Source organism: Gracilinanus agilis, chromosome 4, assembly GCF_016433145.1.
Source record: "Gracilinanus agilis isolate LMUSP501 chromosome 4, AgileGrace, whole genome shotgun sequence".
NCBI classification, from domain to species: Eukaryota; Metazoa; Chordata; class Mammalia; order Didelphimorphia; family Didelphidae; genus Gracilinanus; species Gracilinanus agilis.
Genome location: NC_058133.1, coordinates 10,304,671 through 10,322,098, shown reverse-complemented (window position 1 = coordinate 10,322,098; position 17,428 = coordinate 10,304,671). Strand labels below are relative to the sequence as shown.

At 45.9% G+C, this 17,428-nt stretch overlaps 1 protein-coding gene across 1 annotated transcript in view; it reads right to left on the bottom strand.

The window, feature by feature from the left end:
• Positions 1–1,099: 1,099 nt before the first annotated feature.
• Positions 1,100–17,428, bottom strand: part of SERBP1 (SERPINE1 mRNA binding protein 1) — a 21,145-nt gene continuing 4,816 nt past the window's right edge. The window contains exons 2-9 of the mRNA XM_044674760.1: positions 16,927–17,139; positions 16,055–16,205; positions 15,219–15,362; positions 15,017–15,088; positions 13,933–14,052; positions 7,395–7,572; positions 2,627–2,800; positions 1,100–1,498 (exon numbers count right to left, since the gene is read on the bottom strand). Coding sequence (XP_044530695.1) covers positions 1,442–1,498; positions 2,627–2,800; positions 7,395–7,572; positions 13,933–14,052; positions 15,017–15,088; positions 15,219–15,362; positions 16,055–16,205; positions 16,927–17,139 — 1,109 coding nt within the window. The 3' untranslated portion in view covers positions 1,100–1,441. The remainder of the gene's footprint in view (positions 1,499–2,626; positions 2,801–7,394; positions 7,573–13,932; positions 14,053–15,016; positions 15,089–15,218; positions 15,363–16,054; positions 16,206–16,926; positions 17,140–17,428) is intronic.

Here is a 17,428-nt window from a genome sequence, read left to right as displayed (position 1 = left end):
TTTCTAACTACCTCGGTAAAAAATAATTACAAACGAGTGGTTTAAAATATTTAACGTTAAATGAAAATCCAGTTTCCTGTCATCCTACCAAATGTGGCAGCAAACCAAAAAGAAAATCCATCTTATTAGCTGCTTTCCTCCCAAGTTCTGCCTTTAGAAAGTGGTGATGCTCCTGTTCACAGGGAGAAATGGTTCACCTAATTTTCCCGAAAGGGAAGAAGTTCTTGTGGGGGGAGGGGAAAGAACACATTCATCTGCCAGCAACTGGATCCCCCCCAATGGAAGTAATATAGCGAATTCGGAAAACAGTAAGAGGTTTTTGGTATGTATTTCAGGCAGCATGCTAGAGTTCTCGCCGTTTCGGAACGGTCTGCTTTTCTCTTTCAGGAAATTCAATTATTCCCTCTTCCTCCCCGAGCTAGCAAGTGCCCTTTGGCTTCTTCAGAACACGGGTTCCAAATAATGCAAAGATTCCATCAACCTCGGACACAGAAATCATAGCGGGTGGCCACTTATCCCGCGGTAGCGGTTCAAGTATGCTGCATTCACCAAATTGAGCCCTTCCCCAGCCCAAGCCTAGAGAATGACCCCCCCCGCCCCCCCACCTGACATGACAGGATCGTTTGTCTCACCAACAGGAAGCAGTTTCAACAACTTACCAAACAAGTCATCTAATTTGGGTTTTGTTTTTTTTTTAAATCGAGAATTCAGTTTAACATCCAAGTGTAGACAAGTTGCAACGGTGGAGAAGGCCTAACTTTTACCTAACGAACCATGCACTGCTGCTGGGTCAGAGTTATGTGACTCCACCAAGGTGCCTGGAGTCTCTCCAAGGAAGCACGGCCACTGCCCGTCTAGAAATACTGAGCATACATGGCGGCTGCCAGGGCAGGCGAGCCCAGTGAGAAGACTTCCGGAAGTTAGTATTCCACTCAGCATCCAGTTTGTCAGATGACGCACACACGTCCGTCTGACCACATGTGACAAACTGCAAAGCAGCGACTAAAGAAAACAGATGGCGTCCAATATTTAAAACCAGTTGGTAGTTGAGGGAAAACATCTAAAATCCTTAATTAAAAAACACAAATGAAATGAAAGCTTTAACTGGTACACACTGTTCACACCTATATTTCAAGTTTGGAAACGCATATTTTCAAGCAGCAATACAAAAAAGTATCCATGAAGAATGCATAATCTCTGAAAATTATGAAAACATCCCTGCTACCATTACATTTCTAAATACAAAACTGACTACCATATTGTTGCTTCTGTGTAGCGAGAGAAGTTCATTTTCAAAACAGATAAAATTCAGTCTTTAGGTGTGAATGGTATGAATGACAGTCTTTTTTTTAAAATTTCTCAGTCGTTTAGGAACGTTATGCATGCAAGCCTCGTGGAGGAGGGTCCACAAAGGAACCAGGGTTGGCTTAGGACGTCCAGTTTAGGCCAGAGCTGGGAAAGCCTCTGGGTCATCTACGTCAGGAGCAGAAGCACTTGACTGGAAGAGAAACAAAGACCAGTTAGACAGGACCTTGTCGTGGGCGAGCCAAGAACACACACCCAGAGCAGGGATGGGCAAACTCTGAAGAGGGGCCAAAGGAGAGGAAGCATCGTTGCACTGTAGCCCACTTGTATTTGTCAGATAGGAATGTCAGAGTGGCCCGATAGAACATTTCAGGGGGCCGCATCTGGCCCGCAGGCCGTAGTTTGCCCATCACTGACCTAGACCCATTGCTACCCATTAGACATCCATACTAACTAGCGGGGCAGCACAAGAAATGATCACAGGACAATGGTTTGTTTCCCATTTCTATAGCCCTACAGATGTATTATTAGCAATATAGGTTCACAGGCCTAGAGATAGATGGTCCTGGATTCAAATCTGGCCTCACATACTTCCTAGCTACATGACCTGGGACTAGCCCATACCACTCTTCTGCCTTGAAATCAATTCACAGTATTCTAAGGTGGAAGGTTTAAAAAAAAAAGCCATTTATTATTAAGGCAGATTCTGGCTTACTATTTCAAAAAAAAGTGAACTATAATTCTAAAAATATAAGAACTCAAAGTTTGGAGTAATAGTCCTTAGGAAGTTATCAACATAGTGATCCCACCCCAGGCTATTGGTTAACAGCAAAGGCCTGAGCCATCAGTCTCTTATCTAGTAACAGCCAGGCAGTCAAATGTGTGCTCAGAAGCAAAAGGCCAAGTATCTCTAAGAGAAGGCCTCCCATCAACGGGAAGGGAAGAATGAGATTATGTACGCAGAACTTAGGAAACAGTAACATTAGTAAAGCCTTTAAGGCCTTCCCTGCTCTTTTAGAGGCGTGGCACCAATATCCAGTTCAGGGAATAGATTATGGGCTCCCAACAGCCAAATTATCTTGATCGCTGGCAGTTTTATAAATGTTTCGGGGCACAAAACCCCATTTCACCCATAGACAAGTCGGGAGATGCTCTGAAAACACAGCAGCCCCGGAGCACCCAAAGACAGATAATGAAGACACTCAGAATTGGGCCAACTCCCTCTGAACATGCTCCCAGGACAAATGGTTTCTCAGCTGCGCCTTCTTTGGAAGGAGCCCACCTGTAACAAATGACCAGGGTGGCTCCGGTGGGTCCATACCTTATCAGTTCTGCTTCCGCGATTGGGCCGTCCGCCACGTCCGCGCCCGCCTCGCCCGCCTCTGCCGCCACGTCCCGGGCGACCAAGGTCTCCAAAGTTGATCTCCAGCTGGGATGTGATATCATTGGCGGGCTTGCGGAAGTGATGATCCATTACAGATTCCTCAGTGTGAGCCTGAAATGGAAGAGGAAAGCCACTGAGCAATTAAGCGGTCAAGAAGGGGGGTAGCTTGCCATTTAAATGTAGCTGGCATGGCATTTTTTGGAATCCAACAGACCCCGCCCTCACCAAACTTCCCTTAGACCCAAAGTGTCTGGAAAATACCCCCTCACGTGGGTAAATATCCAACCTCGTGTGCAGCATACAATAGGCCAGCCCTAAGGTTCAGAGTTTTTCCAAATTCATTACAAGTTTTAAAAGCAAAAGGCTTACTTGTAAATTCATGATTCCAAAGGATTGTCTACATACCTGGATTTTTAAAAATCCCATTATTCAAAGAAGAACACTGATAGAAGACGAGCTCAGCCCTGAACTCAAGCTCACCCCACTATGCCATCTTAGATGACTCTACTAGGAGTCGTCACTAAACGAAACAAGACATCGAGCCTTACTGGTAATATTCTCATAGTCCTTAGTCTTATCGTGCTTGATTACGTTTCTGTCTCATCTGTATCTTACTAAAATATAACACAAACATGTTCACATAACTTGAAGTGGGGCTGTGTGCAAATGAAAAGTCATACTTCATGGGAAAGATACATTCCTAGAAAAATCAAACACACTTAAAGAACATGCTTCCTAAGGATGTTAAGAAGTTCATACTTAAGAAAGGTTTTCTCAGCTGGGTAGCTCAGTGGATTGAGAGCCAGGCCTGAAGACCAGAGGTCCTGGGTTCCAATCTAGCCTCAGACACTTCCCAGCTGTGTGACCCTGGGCAAGTCACTTGAACCCCCCATTGCCTAGCCATACCACTCTTCTGCCTTACAACCAATACAGAGTATTATAAGACAGAAGGTAAGGGTGGCAAAGCCAAGAATGGCTACCCAATCTCTTAAAAGACAAATCCCAAATCTGTAAATGCATGAAAGAAGGTATAATTCTGGACAATGCCCACAGCATATATGTTTTCTCTCATTAAACCTACAGGTATCAAAACTCCAAGTTTGGGAAAGTCTACTGTAGCCAAAGAAATTTTGTCCTTTGTAGCCAAGTTTTAAAGGCTTACACAATCCAACAGAAGTAAACTAATGTAAGAAATTCCTTTTATTGCCACGTCAGCAATTCAGAAATAAGTAGCCACTGAGGTTTTTTAAACCAAGACCCCCGGAATACCTCAATTCCCAGCAACATCCACTTAACTGTACAAATGTCAGTTTCATACGCTTTACGACGTACACTTCTGGAGAAAAGCTATATTCTAAGAACACGCAAACAAAATTATTCAAAAATTAAGCACGATCTTGAGAAACTTAAATGAGCGGGAAAGCTTACCAGACAGAGTAAGGCTAAACTCAAGGGAATTTTCACAGCCTCTCCCTAACCTTTAAGGGTGATGTTACTGCCAGAAGACAAAATCCTGGACTACATGGATGCAATACCAACAAGTCATTCTGATGAGAGTATCTTTTGTTCTAGAGCAGGGGACTAGTTAGGGACCAGGAGATCAGAGCTTCTATCTTAGAATGGCATATTTGCAATTCAAGTCATTTAACCATGCTGTGTCTCAGTACCTTCATCTACAAAACAGATCCAGCCATGAGAAATCACATAAAAAAAAATATGAAAGTCATCAGTCACTAGAAGTTACTCTACTGTTTGTGTGCCAGACAACTGTTCTGGATACTACAAGAAACACAAGAAAAATCTTGAAACTACCACATGGTTGATAAGTGAGGTCAAAAAGGTAGAATCTATAACATATGCGGAAGAACCTAGACCACCCCAAGAAAGGGAGGAAACAGAGTATGAGTCCTTTATACCAGTTTCTCTGCATCAGAAACCATTTTAAAACTAGAAAAGGAAAAAAAAAAAAAAAAGAAAAAAAGAAAAACAAAGATTGGCACCTCATTTGACTCCACAGGGCTCCCCTGCACCTCTGTCATTCCCTTCGTCTGAGGTAAGTCATTGGTCCACACCCAAGGAAAGGGGGAGAAAGGAATAAATGAGATTATGTATGGGAAAAAAAGGAACATGAAATTTCTTAAGTGCAAAAAGCCAAGATGAAACTACAAAGGCATCACTCTGGAAGGGCTCAGGAAGAATGGGCAAATGCTGAAAAGGTGTCTGGATTTTTTTTGTTCAACCTAGGGTTGCCAGGCCACAAGAGTTATGCTTTAACAGCTTCATGTCATGCGATTTTCTTATTCTTGAGCTTTACAAAATGGACAAAATTGAAGCCAATGAAATTGAGGGGTCTGGTGACAACATTCCTAAAGTCGGAGGCCAGAATTCAAACCAGAATCCAGATCTCACCTCATTCTCTCTCAGCACTTCCTAACCCTGGGAAGCTGGACAAAGCCTGTGTTTGAGGCCAGAGTCAGACTTTTTGCCACCTGCAACTTTCCCTGAGGTTGACAGGACAAATGGTCCCCAATAATGCCTGATAAAGAGCCTTCTCGAAACCAAGGACAAAACTCGTGTACTGGTACAGGGAGGAACCCCATGAAAAAATCCTTCATAAACATTCCCAAAGACTAGTTTTCCTTTGATGTGTATCTGTGTTCTAGACAGCTCTAGGAGAAACTGGGATGCTGCTACTCTGAAGCCCCAGTCACTAACTCTTTCATAAGCTGGACTTCTCTTTGCTCAGATGCACTACTTGCATCTCTGAGAACTGAAGATCTGTTCTCATGAAATACGGCTGAGATTAAAAAAAGACCCGACATCATCTCACACTCAAAACACTTAACCCTTTATTGTTCTGTGAACTGGAAGATGGCATGTTTTCTAAAAGGTTCTAAATATTAAGTTTCACAGTTTCACTATACTGAACTCTTAACAATATGTCCCTGAAAAGGCCAAGTCCCAAAAGGTGAGTTATTGATGCCAAGAGGCAGGTAATTTTTATCTACTTATCTTCATTATGAGAACACACACACACACACACACACACACACACACACACACACACACACTCTCTCTCTCTCTCTCTCTCTCTCTCTCTCTCTCTCTCTCACACTCTCTCTCTCTCTCAAAATAGTAACAGTAGAGAAAAAAGTTGGCAATTTTGGGTAATGAGAAGCTTATTTAATTACTCCCTGACTTGGTAAAGTTAATGAAGACTTGTCTGAATAGCAATGGGACTCACTCCAGGAATAAGCAATGACTTTCCCCGTGAGGACTCCAAGTAATTCTTGCCTTGAGTCACTATTAAAGCACCTTTCCTTTGACTTTGCCCCTCCCCATCTACAAGGAGTGGAAGGGGTTTTTGTGCCAGAAGAGGTGGGTATGGAGATTAACCCAGAATCATGAAAGATGAGTCACTGGAAGAGAAAAGGAGGACCAGGTCTAAAACCTCAGTAAAGATGGTCCCAGATAGGAAATGCCTTTACTCATCATCTGGTCTACTACATGGTAGGGAAGTGAACCCCAGAGAAAGCAGCACAGTAATGGGAAGGCTGCTCCCGCCAGTCAGCCAAAAGCAGTACAACAGAATTGATGATTCTTGATGTCTCCTGATGCTTAATGATGCCATGATGAGGAACCATAGCAGACAACCAATTCCTCACCCTACCCATGTACAAGGGGCTGCTTCTCCTCCCAATGTTTCCTGTGATTTAAGACAACCCAAAGCCAATTGGAAGAGTAAAGCCATCTTCTCTGATGTCTGCAGAAATCTGTGCACTTTGGGTCTTTTCTGCCTACTGTGTGAGCCTCTCCATTTTCTCTATGACTTCGCCTCACCATGCCCACTGGCACATCATCTGGTACTCTTTAATATCCAGTAAGCACAAGGCACAACCAACCAATGGGGTGATGCACAGCAGGACCACTATTTTCTCCCCTATCTACTCCTCATTTTTCATTTTAAAAGGGTTTTTGAAGGTCTCAGACATGACCCTGGGCAAGTCACTTAACCCCCATTCCCAACATTCTGCATTGATTCTAAGATGGAAGGTCAGGATTTTTTTTTAAAAAAATGGTTCTAATACTTATCATTTTAGGAAAAGACAACAGCTGATCTCATGGGTTTCTGACACCTACAAGGTGTCAGAATTTCAGCAAGGACATGCTGGAGTGTGAAGTATAGGCCAGCCACCCAATCCGTCTACTATGAAGCTAAGAGACCTTGATAAAGTGGTCAGCATAGAACAAGCAATGAGTCAGATGAATGTGGGGTCTCAAAGAGCCTAATAGGGCGCTCCAGGCCCCGAAGGACAGGTGAGATTCTATCTAGAGGGACAAGGTAAGATGAGCCTTGCCAAAAGACCCCAAGGCCTTCGGTGAGCCCAAGTTAGCAGGCCCCTGCTCAGGAGTATTGGGGGAAGGCTCTTCTCAAGGGTTTCCACAAGTGGCCAGGTCTCCAGTCTCCTCATGGCATGCCTTTACTCGGTAAGACCAAGGCCAGCCAATTACGTTCACATTCATGCCGGCACAGCTTGATACAAAGCAGCGTGTAAAAAGCAGTAGCCACCAAGGCGGTCAGACACAGAACTGCAGGATGGCCCCTTAGTGCCTTCAAGGCTCACCCTGCAGCTCCATGAGAGCATTTTAGACAAAGGACTAAGTGGATAGCAGGCACACCTTGGCCCAAGCACCAGGGACTCACCTCCTCACTCTTGGACTTGTGAAGCACAAATCCCTTCTTCCATTGCCCGTCGGCGCCCTCGTTGGGTTTGCGGATGTTGAACTCTACTTTTGCCCGGTCCTTGTTCTGAATAGCCTTCCACTCATCCAAGGTCATCTCCTTGGGGCCTTCCTCCTTTACCTCTTCCACTTCGTTTTCTCTGTGAAAAGAATGTTTCGAAGGCTGAGAGGTAAGGAGAGAAGCCCACTCTGTTCACGTGTATGCGCCTTAAACACAACAAACACAACAGGACCAAAGGGCGAGCACAAGTGTGAATGTGGACGTGTGAAACATCCAAGTGACTGCGCTAAGATCCTGTGGGAGGATTTCGTCTGAAAAAATCTGACTAAGTTGCTCTCTACCTCACTGGGACTTACTGATAACACTGAAATAAGGTGCTGGATACTTTCACAGCCACCTTCCCTTCACTGCTGAGGTGGAGACTAGGATAAGGCAAGAAACACTGGCTAAGCTCCTACTATGTGCCCAGGCACTGTGCCGAGCACTGGGGGAAGGGAAAAAGGAAAAGCCTTAGAGAAGGTGATAATTTGAGTGGAACCTTGAGGAAGCCCAGTAAGGAGGGAGAGATCCCACTAACTGGGAAGCCGCCAGATAGGGAGACTGGACAGCTAGGTGTGAGCAACAGTGAGTAGGCCAATAAGGCAAAACCAAAAAGGAAGTGGAATGTGGGGTGGGGGCATCATGAAATGTTTTAAAATCAGTTCAAAATAAAAGATGGCCTGATTAAAGCAGCCCCCTCCTCTTATCCACGGTTTCAGTTACTCATGGTCATTCCAGGGGAAGGTTCAAGGACATGTGGAGGCAGAGGCTGGGGCAAAGGTCTCCTTGTTTTGTGGGGGAGGCCTGCTCCTGGCTGCTTAGCTCTTCTACTTTCACTAGGAGGACTATTTGGGAAGATGGGAAACCGGCCTTGGATCCCCAAGACAAGGGCCAGATCTAGGGGAGAGCACAATCCGGACAGTTAAATTAACAGCTTAAAAATTCAAGCCAACTCCCTGTTTCGGGAACCCCCTGGGAAAAGGGGAGGGGCTACTATGCACTATTCAATGTTGGTTCAATGTGCTCATCAATTAAACTATTACATGTACAAAGATATGGGAAATCACATTCTCTGGCAGGTCAACAGGTGGCTGCTTCTACGCAGTTTCAGCCATTGATAGTAGGTCTTAAACTCTACCCCACCCCCCACTAGTTTTCTTGAGTTTTTTTTATTGATTAAGAACATTTTTCTATGGTTACGTGATTCATGTTCTTTCCCTCCCCTCCTCCCACCTCTCCTCCCATAGCCAACACACAATTCCACTGGGTTTTACATGTGTCATGGATCCCCCACTAGTTTTCACAAGCGCCCCACATTAGGTTAAGCAAAATCTAACACAAGCCTTCCTTTGCACATGGGCAGACAAGAGACTGAGGCTGTGACCGAGGTGCAGCCAATGGCTCGCTTCCCCCATTACTGACAATGATGGAAACCAAACACAAAAACGAATTCCATTCCAAACCAGACTGGCTTGGCGGGATCAGAATTAAAGCAACTATTTTCAATACTGACAAGGCACATCCGAGTTACGGTGAAACACCCTGGGAGTATGCTTAGTGTGAGCCGAGGCAAGGACTGCTAGGGAAGGCCCGAGTGCCGCAGCCCTTATTCCCAATGACAAACTCCCGGGGCAGAGAGGACTCGGGAGGCAAAAATAAAATTCTCTTGTGATTCAGTTTTCAGAACAGCTGCTATACATTCCTACAAGAGCAGCTGCCAAGGAAAGCCGGGCCGGGGGTGGGGTGGGGGGTCGTTCTTGAACCTTTCTCTCCTGCACAAAAATCTCAGGCTGACTGGAATCTTTAATTCTTGATCCATAGCATTCTGATTCCTTGACAGAAAGCATCAGCATATTTACGGAAGAAACACTACAAAATACATTTGAGAATCTCACTTGGCAAGTGTCTACTCTGGCAACCATTAGAGGTTTTATAGAGAAAAGGGAGGAAGGCCCTGCTGACATTGATCCTCATGACGATCCTCAGAGGTAGACAGTGGGGAAGTGAATTCCCAGGCACAGCCTACATCTGAGGCCAAATGTGAGGCCAGGGGCCCGATGCCAGTTCAGCACTTTTGCTGCGCGCGATGCACGGCAGGCTCCCTATTCTCGCTGAGGCTCAGCTCCTCCATAGAACTATGCCAGAGTCCAATGAGTCAGAAATGCCAACTACTGCTAAAACTAAACACAGGATTGGGGCCCACCTCTCATTTGCTAAGAAGATCAGCTCATCTTTTTGCTTGATTTTCCTCAAATGTGGAAGGTCTGGCTTTGCCCTCCCCTCTGTCACTCTTTTCTAGAAAGGGTTACTGATACCATTTCTTGCATGTTCTACTCCTAAACAAGTGTAGCCCTTTGCCTCCTCTGGCCCCAGCTACTTTCTTTAAAAGTCTCCACACAGGCCTTCCTGCCTCCCTCACATCCTACCCTTCCTCTTCCATTCCTTCCCGGCACAGCTGCCAAATAAATGGTCATCACAAGGGCACAATGTCCCCTTAGGCCAACTCTTCTATCACTGCCCTTTAGAAGCCAGATTTCCTCCAGTCCCAACTCCAAGGGCACCATTTTCTAGGGGCCTTTCTGACTCCCCCTGTCAAGTTCAACCCACACATCCTCAAGGCTACTTATTATTTGTAGAGATGCCTTATTGACTCCCCTGTCTCTGACTGTATCCTCCCAAGAAAATAGGAAGCCTTGCCAGCGGTGACTGCCTCACTCTTGTCTCCAGATCCCTAGTACCCAGCACACAGTTGGCACCTGGGAAATGCATTCCACTAGGGCAAATTAGGCGATACGGTGTGGCAGAGCTAACATAACTGCTCCAGAGACCTGTGCCCTAGAGCTGAATTCAAGCTCCTTGGCCACAGCCTAGGCTTCCTCTGCAGTAAAACTGCGAGTTAGGCCCAGGGACCTCTGGGGAAATGAGTGACAAAAGCCCAGCTCCAGTTGCCTCACCCCTATGATGCCTCCCAATTCTGTCTCGGCAGCATCAGGGAAAGGAAAGCAAGGCACCATGTCAGACACATACCAAAAGTCCCAAGGATTAGCAGGGACAATAAAGCTCAAGCTAAAAAGGTCCCTCAGAAGACATGGGTGGGCTCTAGGAAAGGTGTTATCAGGACTGGAGGTGAGAAATGAGGGTCAGGTAAGCCCACCACCCAGGTTTCATACCCTGGTGATGTAATGAGGGGAAATGCAGCAGTGGCCTTGTTTTTGCTCGGTCTAATAGCAGCAGCACAGCAAGTTTTTAGCTTTTAGCTAAGGATGGTGGCCTGGTTGCACAGGCTGGGTCTCATCCCAAGCCTTCCTCAGTTGAGGAGGGTGGTCTAGGCCAGTCACCACTCACTTGGCCGCACAGCTTTGTGGCAAAGTCTCTCATCATCCTCGGAGGCCATGGTCACCTTGCAACTCCCACTCAAAAGCAGGCCTCTCTGTCCAGGGACTTTTATGATCAGAAAGCAGGGAGAGCTTGCAATGACCTGCACTAAGAGAAGGCAGCCAGGCTGGCCATCTCTTCTACTTCCCATCCAGCTGCCCCTCTCTGGACTCTGCCTGCCATGCCCCAATGCTGAGTGCCGTCCACCCCCCCTGGATATGGTTTCCTGGGATGTGCCTTAAGACCCCCTTTGAGTCTAAGCTCCTTGAAGGCAGGCCTTGGCCCACTACTGACCAGAGGCCACATACAGTATGAAAACTGCACAGGGAAGGGACAGGCATGGGCTACTTTAGAATACCTGAGGGGACGGATGTCCTGGGAAGGGTCACGGGAAAGGAAAACGCCCTCCCCATCAACCACCACCACCACAAAGTCTAGCTAAGGAGCCCTCCTGGGAGGCTGTGGGTTCCACTTGCTCCTCACTCGGGGTCTGGGAGCAAAAGGCTTGATCACAACTTGTCAGTCACATGCCTGACCACTTTGTCCACCTGAGGTTCTTTCTGGATTCTAATTCCGTGATTCTTAGATAGAAATATGCAACACAGGAAAACGCGGCTCTAGGGCCAGAGGGTGTTCTAGAAACATATACTTGGAAGTTCAGAAGGATCAAGGTTGGAGATTTAGGTTTGCTGATGTAGAAATTAATCGAGGGGATTAGATGACGTAAAAATGGAGGAGAAAAATCTAAAACTGGCCAAAGGCATGGCATGGCAGATGTGAAAAATGAAAGGCCAAATCACAGTACAAGAATCATCCCACTAGTGGCATAAAGTGACAGCAAGGGGATAAAAGAGCCAGGCCTAGAGAAAGGAGGTCCTGATTCAAATGTGACCTCAGTCACTTCTTAGCTGTGTGACCTTGGACAAGTCATTTAACTCCCATTTCCTAGGCCTTACTGCTCTGCTCTTCAGCTTTGAAACCAATACTTAGTATTGATTCTAAGACAGAAAGTAAGGTTAAAATAAAAAGAACCATCCCCAATTTAAACCAAATTATTTTAAAGTTCAAAAGTCCCATGTCCAAGTATGTGGCAGCCTCTAACATGCCAACAACAGCCAAATTCAAAGGATTTCAGCTCCTCCAGGAGGAAGACTGGCCTTTCTTGGCTCCCAGCTCCTACATGGCAGAGTATTAGAGAAATGTTTGTCTAACAAATTAGCAGGCACGACAATGTCCATAACAGTTTTCAGAGCTCTGCAGCCCCAGCACTGAATGGGCATCTAAGAAAATACTTACTGAAATAAGCTGAGCCCTAAAAGTATTCACCAAAAAATGCCTGAAGATTCAAGACATGAGCTATCAGTCAAGACAAAAGTCTGGAAAAGCTTCACTGTGATACTATGGAGGTGGCAAAGGTTCTTGGAGAAGATGCCAGGAACCCATTTGGGCCATGTACTAAGTTGGAAAGCCTTCAAGGAGATGCCTGAAGTCGGATCTCATTGCCAGCCCAGCCTAGGTGAGGTCTGTGGTTGTCCATCACATGGCTGGCTGCGGTTAGGAGATTTTTTAGCCACAGCAACTCTCAAATTATACAAGAGCTTCAATCTATATTGCTGGAAGGGCTTCTACATCTCTGAAGTACAATTGGCAAATCATAGCTTCTTTGAATAGACAAGCCGTAGCTGTATGGGTACAGGCAGATTCTCTCTCAAAAACTCCTTTTGACATTTCACTGAAATCACATAACTTACACGTTCATACACCACTGCATCCACTAAGCACTGGGGAGGTAAAGACAAAAAATGGAAGCCATCTCTGCAGCACCTACTTATTCCTACATACAGAATAAATCTGAGGCAGCCAAGGCCATTAGGAGAGGTTCCGTGTGGGGCTGTACCAGTGGGTGAGTGAGCCAGCCCAAAATCTGCTCTGCAACTCCCTCACCCAATCAAATGTCTTTAAGCATGAGAGAAATAACAAACAGCATTTGGGACTTATTGTTTATATCAAGTGAAGATGAAGAGTGAAACAAATGGACACGACTAGCAAAGCTAAGAGAGTACAACAGGGAAAGCTTGATAACTTGGTAGGGAGAAAAGGTTCCCTTGGGTTCTTGGGGGGGCACACCAAGGGAAGAAAGGGTGCATCTGAGAAGCTGACCATCACCCTGTACTCTCTCTCCTCTGATCAGCTGTTCCCAACTCCCCCAACCCCCACTCAGGACAGGATTTCAGATGGGGGCTGTCAGCAGTCCAAGTTACGCTTCTATATCTTCAAGGAGCAAATCTCAACTCAAAGGCAGTCTAGCACTGAACCAAATGAAACCAACTTCTTAAACTTGCCAATAGAGCAGTCCAGATTGCTTCCTGCAAAAGCCTGACTCCAACCCCTGCAGACTATCCAGATGTGGTCTTCTTTTACTACCTAAACTACATGCCAGCTGCCTACAAGTCTATACAGCTTACAGCAAGGGGACGGGAACATTACCAAGTAAATGCAATCATTCATTCTGTCTTAAATCCTAGACAAGGAAAAGGAGGATGTATAGTAGCACTCAGGACTTATCCAGACCCACTAGGGTGGGAAGAACTGTGAAATATTAGCCATCTCCCTGGCCTCTACTGCTCTAAAAACTTTTCTTTTAGGCATAATATTCCAGGGTTTTTTTCTTTTTCTTTTTTAACAAGTAAAAGGTGCTAAAATGAACTTTAGTGTCAAATGGAAACACAATGGGCCCTTGGTACCTCCCAAGGGAAAGGGCAGCTGCACTTGAAGGCTCAGCTGGGACTGTATACACTGTCACAACTTCTTCCCAATTCTTGAACATAATCTCTCAAAGCAAAGCTTTTTGCCCTAATACATCAACCAAGGCCCCTAGGCGGCTCTCCAGATCCCAAATTGGTCAATTTTCTCTTCTTCATCATCATTATTCTATTTTCAACTAAAATGTATTTTCTAATCAGGTTGAAAGCAAAAATCCAGATATCCTCCTTAAAAAACAGTCAATAAGCACATAAACCCCCTCCCCCCCCCAAGGGGCTGAGGAAATAGCAAGGCTCAGGCCAGGGCTAGCAACAGAACTCACTTATTTTCTGTATCAGCCACTGGGTGCTCTTCCCCCTCAGTTGTCTCCTCAGTCACAGTGGTTTGCTCCAAGTCACTGCAATTATAAGACATTTGTTTCTGAATGTATTGAGGGCCCCCTCTAAGGAGAGAAAGAAAGACAAGAAAGGCATCTGGTTCGTTTCTATGTTGCCCAGTTGAACAGCCCCTTTGCCCAAATAAAATACATTAAACATCTCCCCCCATACATGTACAAATCAAGGTGTTAAGTCCATGGCAGTGAACAAGATTCAGATCCATTTGTTCAACTGCTAAAATAATCAGAACACACTTAAACAAGCTTAAGAGCTGTGGGGTCTTATTTATGACCAAGAAATCATTCATTAAAATACTAGGAAATAAGATGTCTCAGAAAATTCTTTTCAAATAACACAATTGCTTTTTCCAAGAAAAAAGCTCTTTCATAAACATGGGATAAAAACTTGGCTAATGGAATATTTAATGAAATTATAATTCAAGCCAAATCATAACATAAATGATAGTTTTTCAGCTGATAGGTCCTTAACACACACATTTTAGGATCAAGACATGGCCCAGAGGGCACAAAAGAGTTCAAATTTCGCCTCAGATATTGAGTAAGTCACTTACCCTGTCTGCCTCAATTTCTTCAAGTATAAAATAAAAGACTGCACTAGTATATATATACCTTACGGGGTTGTGTGTGTGAAATGAGGCCTGGATCTAAAAAGCACTTAGTACTGGTGCCTAGTACAGAGCAAGCCCTACACAAATGACAGCTACTACTCTTTGATTTTCATCATTACTCTTAATCTGGAGGAATCTCAGAAAACCATCTAGAGTTCAATCCCCTCACAGTTCAATCAGATCTGTCACAGGTGGGATTTGAACCCAGATCTGATTTGGAAGCCACTGCTGTCCCAGATGAGGAAACTAAGTCATGAGATGGGCCAGAAGGAGCCTAGGTTGGGATGTCCATTCTCAGTAGATTGCTCCTTCCTTTTAAGGAGGGAGCTGGTATAGTCAGAGGCATTCATTGTCAGGGATAAGGCAGAGACCCTGCTGTAATACAGCAGGTGAGCACTCACGTCAGTTCATCCTTGACAGTCCCCCAATTGTGCGAGCCGCTTCCCCCGCGCTTGTCCTCATGCTTCAGGCCACTGAAATGGGAATGTGAGAAAGAACTAACAAAACTGAGTTAACATAATAGTGATTGAGGACAGAAACTAGAAGTTTTGCTAAAATGAGTGTTAAATGAACATCAGGACAAAATACAAATTTAAGACTTACGATCTATCGCTCCCACTATGCCTATCAAATTCTCTCTTTCCACGGGAGTCAAAACCATCTCCTCTGCCCATGCCACGGCCACGGCCACCACGTCCTCGTCCCCCAGGACCACCTCGACCTCGGATCGGCCGGTCAATAATAGGCCTGTGCCACAAGTAAAAATTGTCATCCTTTAAGAATATTGATGGAACCCAGAGATATGCAAATAGATAATTCATAGATTTGAGGCAATCAAGGATACAAAAGAAAAAAACATAGCATGTATTTACAATATTACTTAAACCAAATGGGGAAATTATATTGGTATAGCCAACATTTTACAATAGGGGTCTTGAGCTTTTCCCATTATCTATCTGAAATATTTCATTAGGTGATCTCCTTAGTCCATTTTAATATCAAAACAACTGTGTAACCTCCAAGGAAGATATTTGTTACACTTAAAACTACTGGGAAAAAGTTTTCTATTTGTTCAAAAGCTGGGTACTATATTTGCCTTAACTTAATAATCCAGCAATTATTAAATAGTAAAAAATCCCCTACAGACTCATGGGTTACATATATTATTTCTTTATAAAGAATTTAAGAATTAACAGGTGATTAGATCAGATTCCCCCAAATTTAAGTCTTAAATAAGATTCCCCAAATTTGTCTTATGGACTAACTACAATAAAATCTCCTAAGTGGAAAATCTTCAAAGGAAGATGAAGAAAACCAAGATGTTTAGGGATCTGGAAGACCTCTCAGAGGCCAGCACAACTAAGAATGACTTAAAACTTTGTCTTTGGTAAGTTGGCCCTTGTAAAGATCTTTAGTAAAACAAAAGATCAACATCTTACTTATCAACTGAAAATTCTCCTCCTTCACCCTTTTCTTCAATAGATTTTTCAAATCGCCGCTCACGAGGTGGTCGCCTCTCTGGTCTCCTGTCAATTGGTTTTCCTTCACCCTGGAGTTGTTGGTCAGGTCTCCTACCAACTCGTCTTATTCCTAAAATAATAAATACTCTGCATGAGCAAATTGTTTTTGTAGCATAAAAATCAAAACTCTTTAGGAAGCTCAAAGAAAATGGCCCTCCCAATACAGCCTCCAGCAAAAGGTTTAAGCTGGGCAGCCTGATGAAAGAGTTTGGGATAGTTAAAGAGATTGAAAGAATGAAATAAACTTGATTTTAAGCAATTTCCTCATTCTGGATAACTGGGCCCATTTCAGGAGGAATTAGTCACCTGACTGGAGACAAGAACATTGTTGTTAAATATCGAAGACACCATGGCTCTTCCTAAGACTCACTACTGTGGGTTCCTTCAAGGCAGCAGAGCAGTTAGGAACTGGGGATTAAGTGACTTGTTTAGGGTCACCCCGCCAGATCTGATTAGAAGCCAGGACCCCCGCCAAAGCAAAGTTCCTGGGGAGACCCAAGAACCGGCTGGCGGAAGGGAAGGCCCCGACAGGTCTGTGCCCCCGCGGGAAGCCAGGCTCCCTGGGGGCGGGCCAGGACTGGACACACAGCGTGCCCCAGTAGGGGATAGACAGCTCCTCCTGGCAGTAAGCACCCTGTGGGGTGCGGGCTGGGGCGGGCTCTGGTGCACGTGGAGCCGGTCCTTGGGTGGGGCAGGGGGATGGGGCAGCGCACCCTCCCCACCCTGGATCACCCCGCGGGGAGCCTCGGGCTCTATAGGAAAAAGCCTGCCCCGACCCTAGACCCAGGCACCTAGTCCCACGGTCCCTCCACCCCCATCCCCGAGGGTCCGCGGCTTTCTGCAGCGCGGGGGCAGCCGGGGCGGGCCCGTTCCTGCCTGCATGCAGAGTTCGGGTCTGAGGGTCAGGAAGATCCGCGCTCTCAGCGGGGGCGGATCAGCCAGAGTCTGTGGGGCTTCCCGCGCTGCCCACAAGCTGCGCGTCTCCTCATCCCCAGGCCGCGTGGCTGTCAGCAGGTCGTGTTTAGGAGCCTCCCCCAGCCTCAATGTGTACACTGGACTTCCCAGCCCGCCATGCGGCCCCGCCGCGCTCCTGGGCTGTCACTGCCCCCCCCATCCCCGCTCCCCACCACGCGGAAAGCACTAGCCTAGGGAGGCCCTCAGCGGCGCGAGCCCGGGTCCGAGGCCCCGCCCTCCCAGGGCTTCCCCCGCCACGTGCGGCCCCGGCAGAGCGCCCGGGCCGCAGCCTCACCACTGAGGGTCCCCGGCGCAGCACGTGGCCGCCCCCTGCCCGCC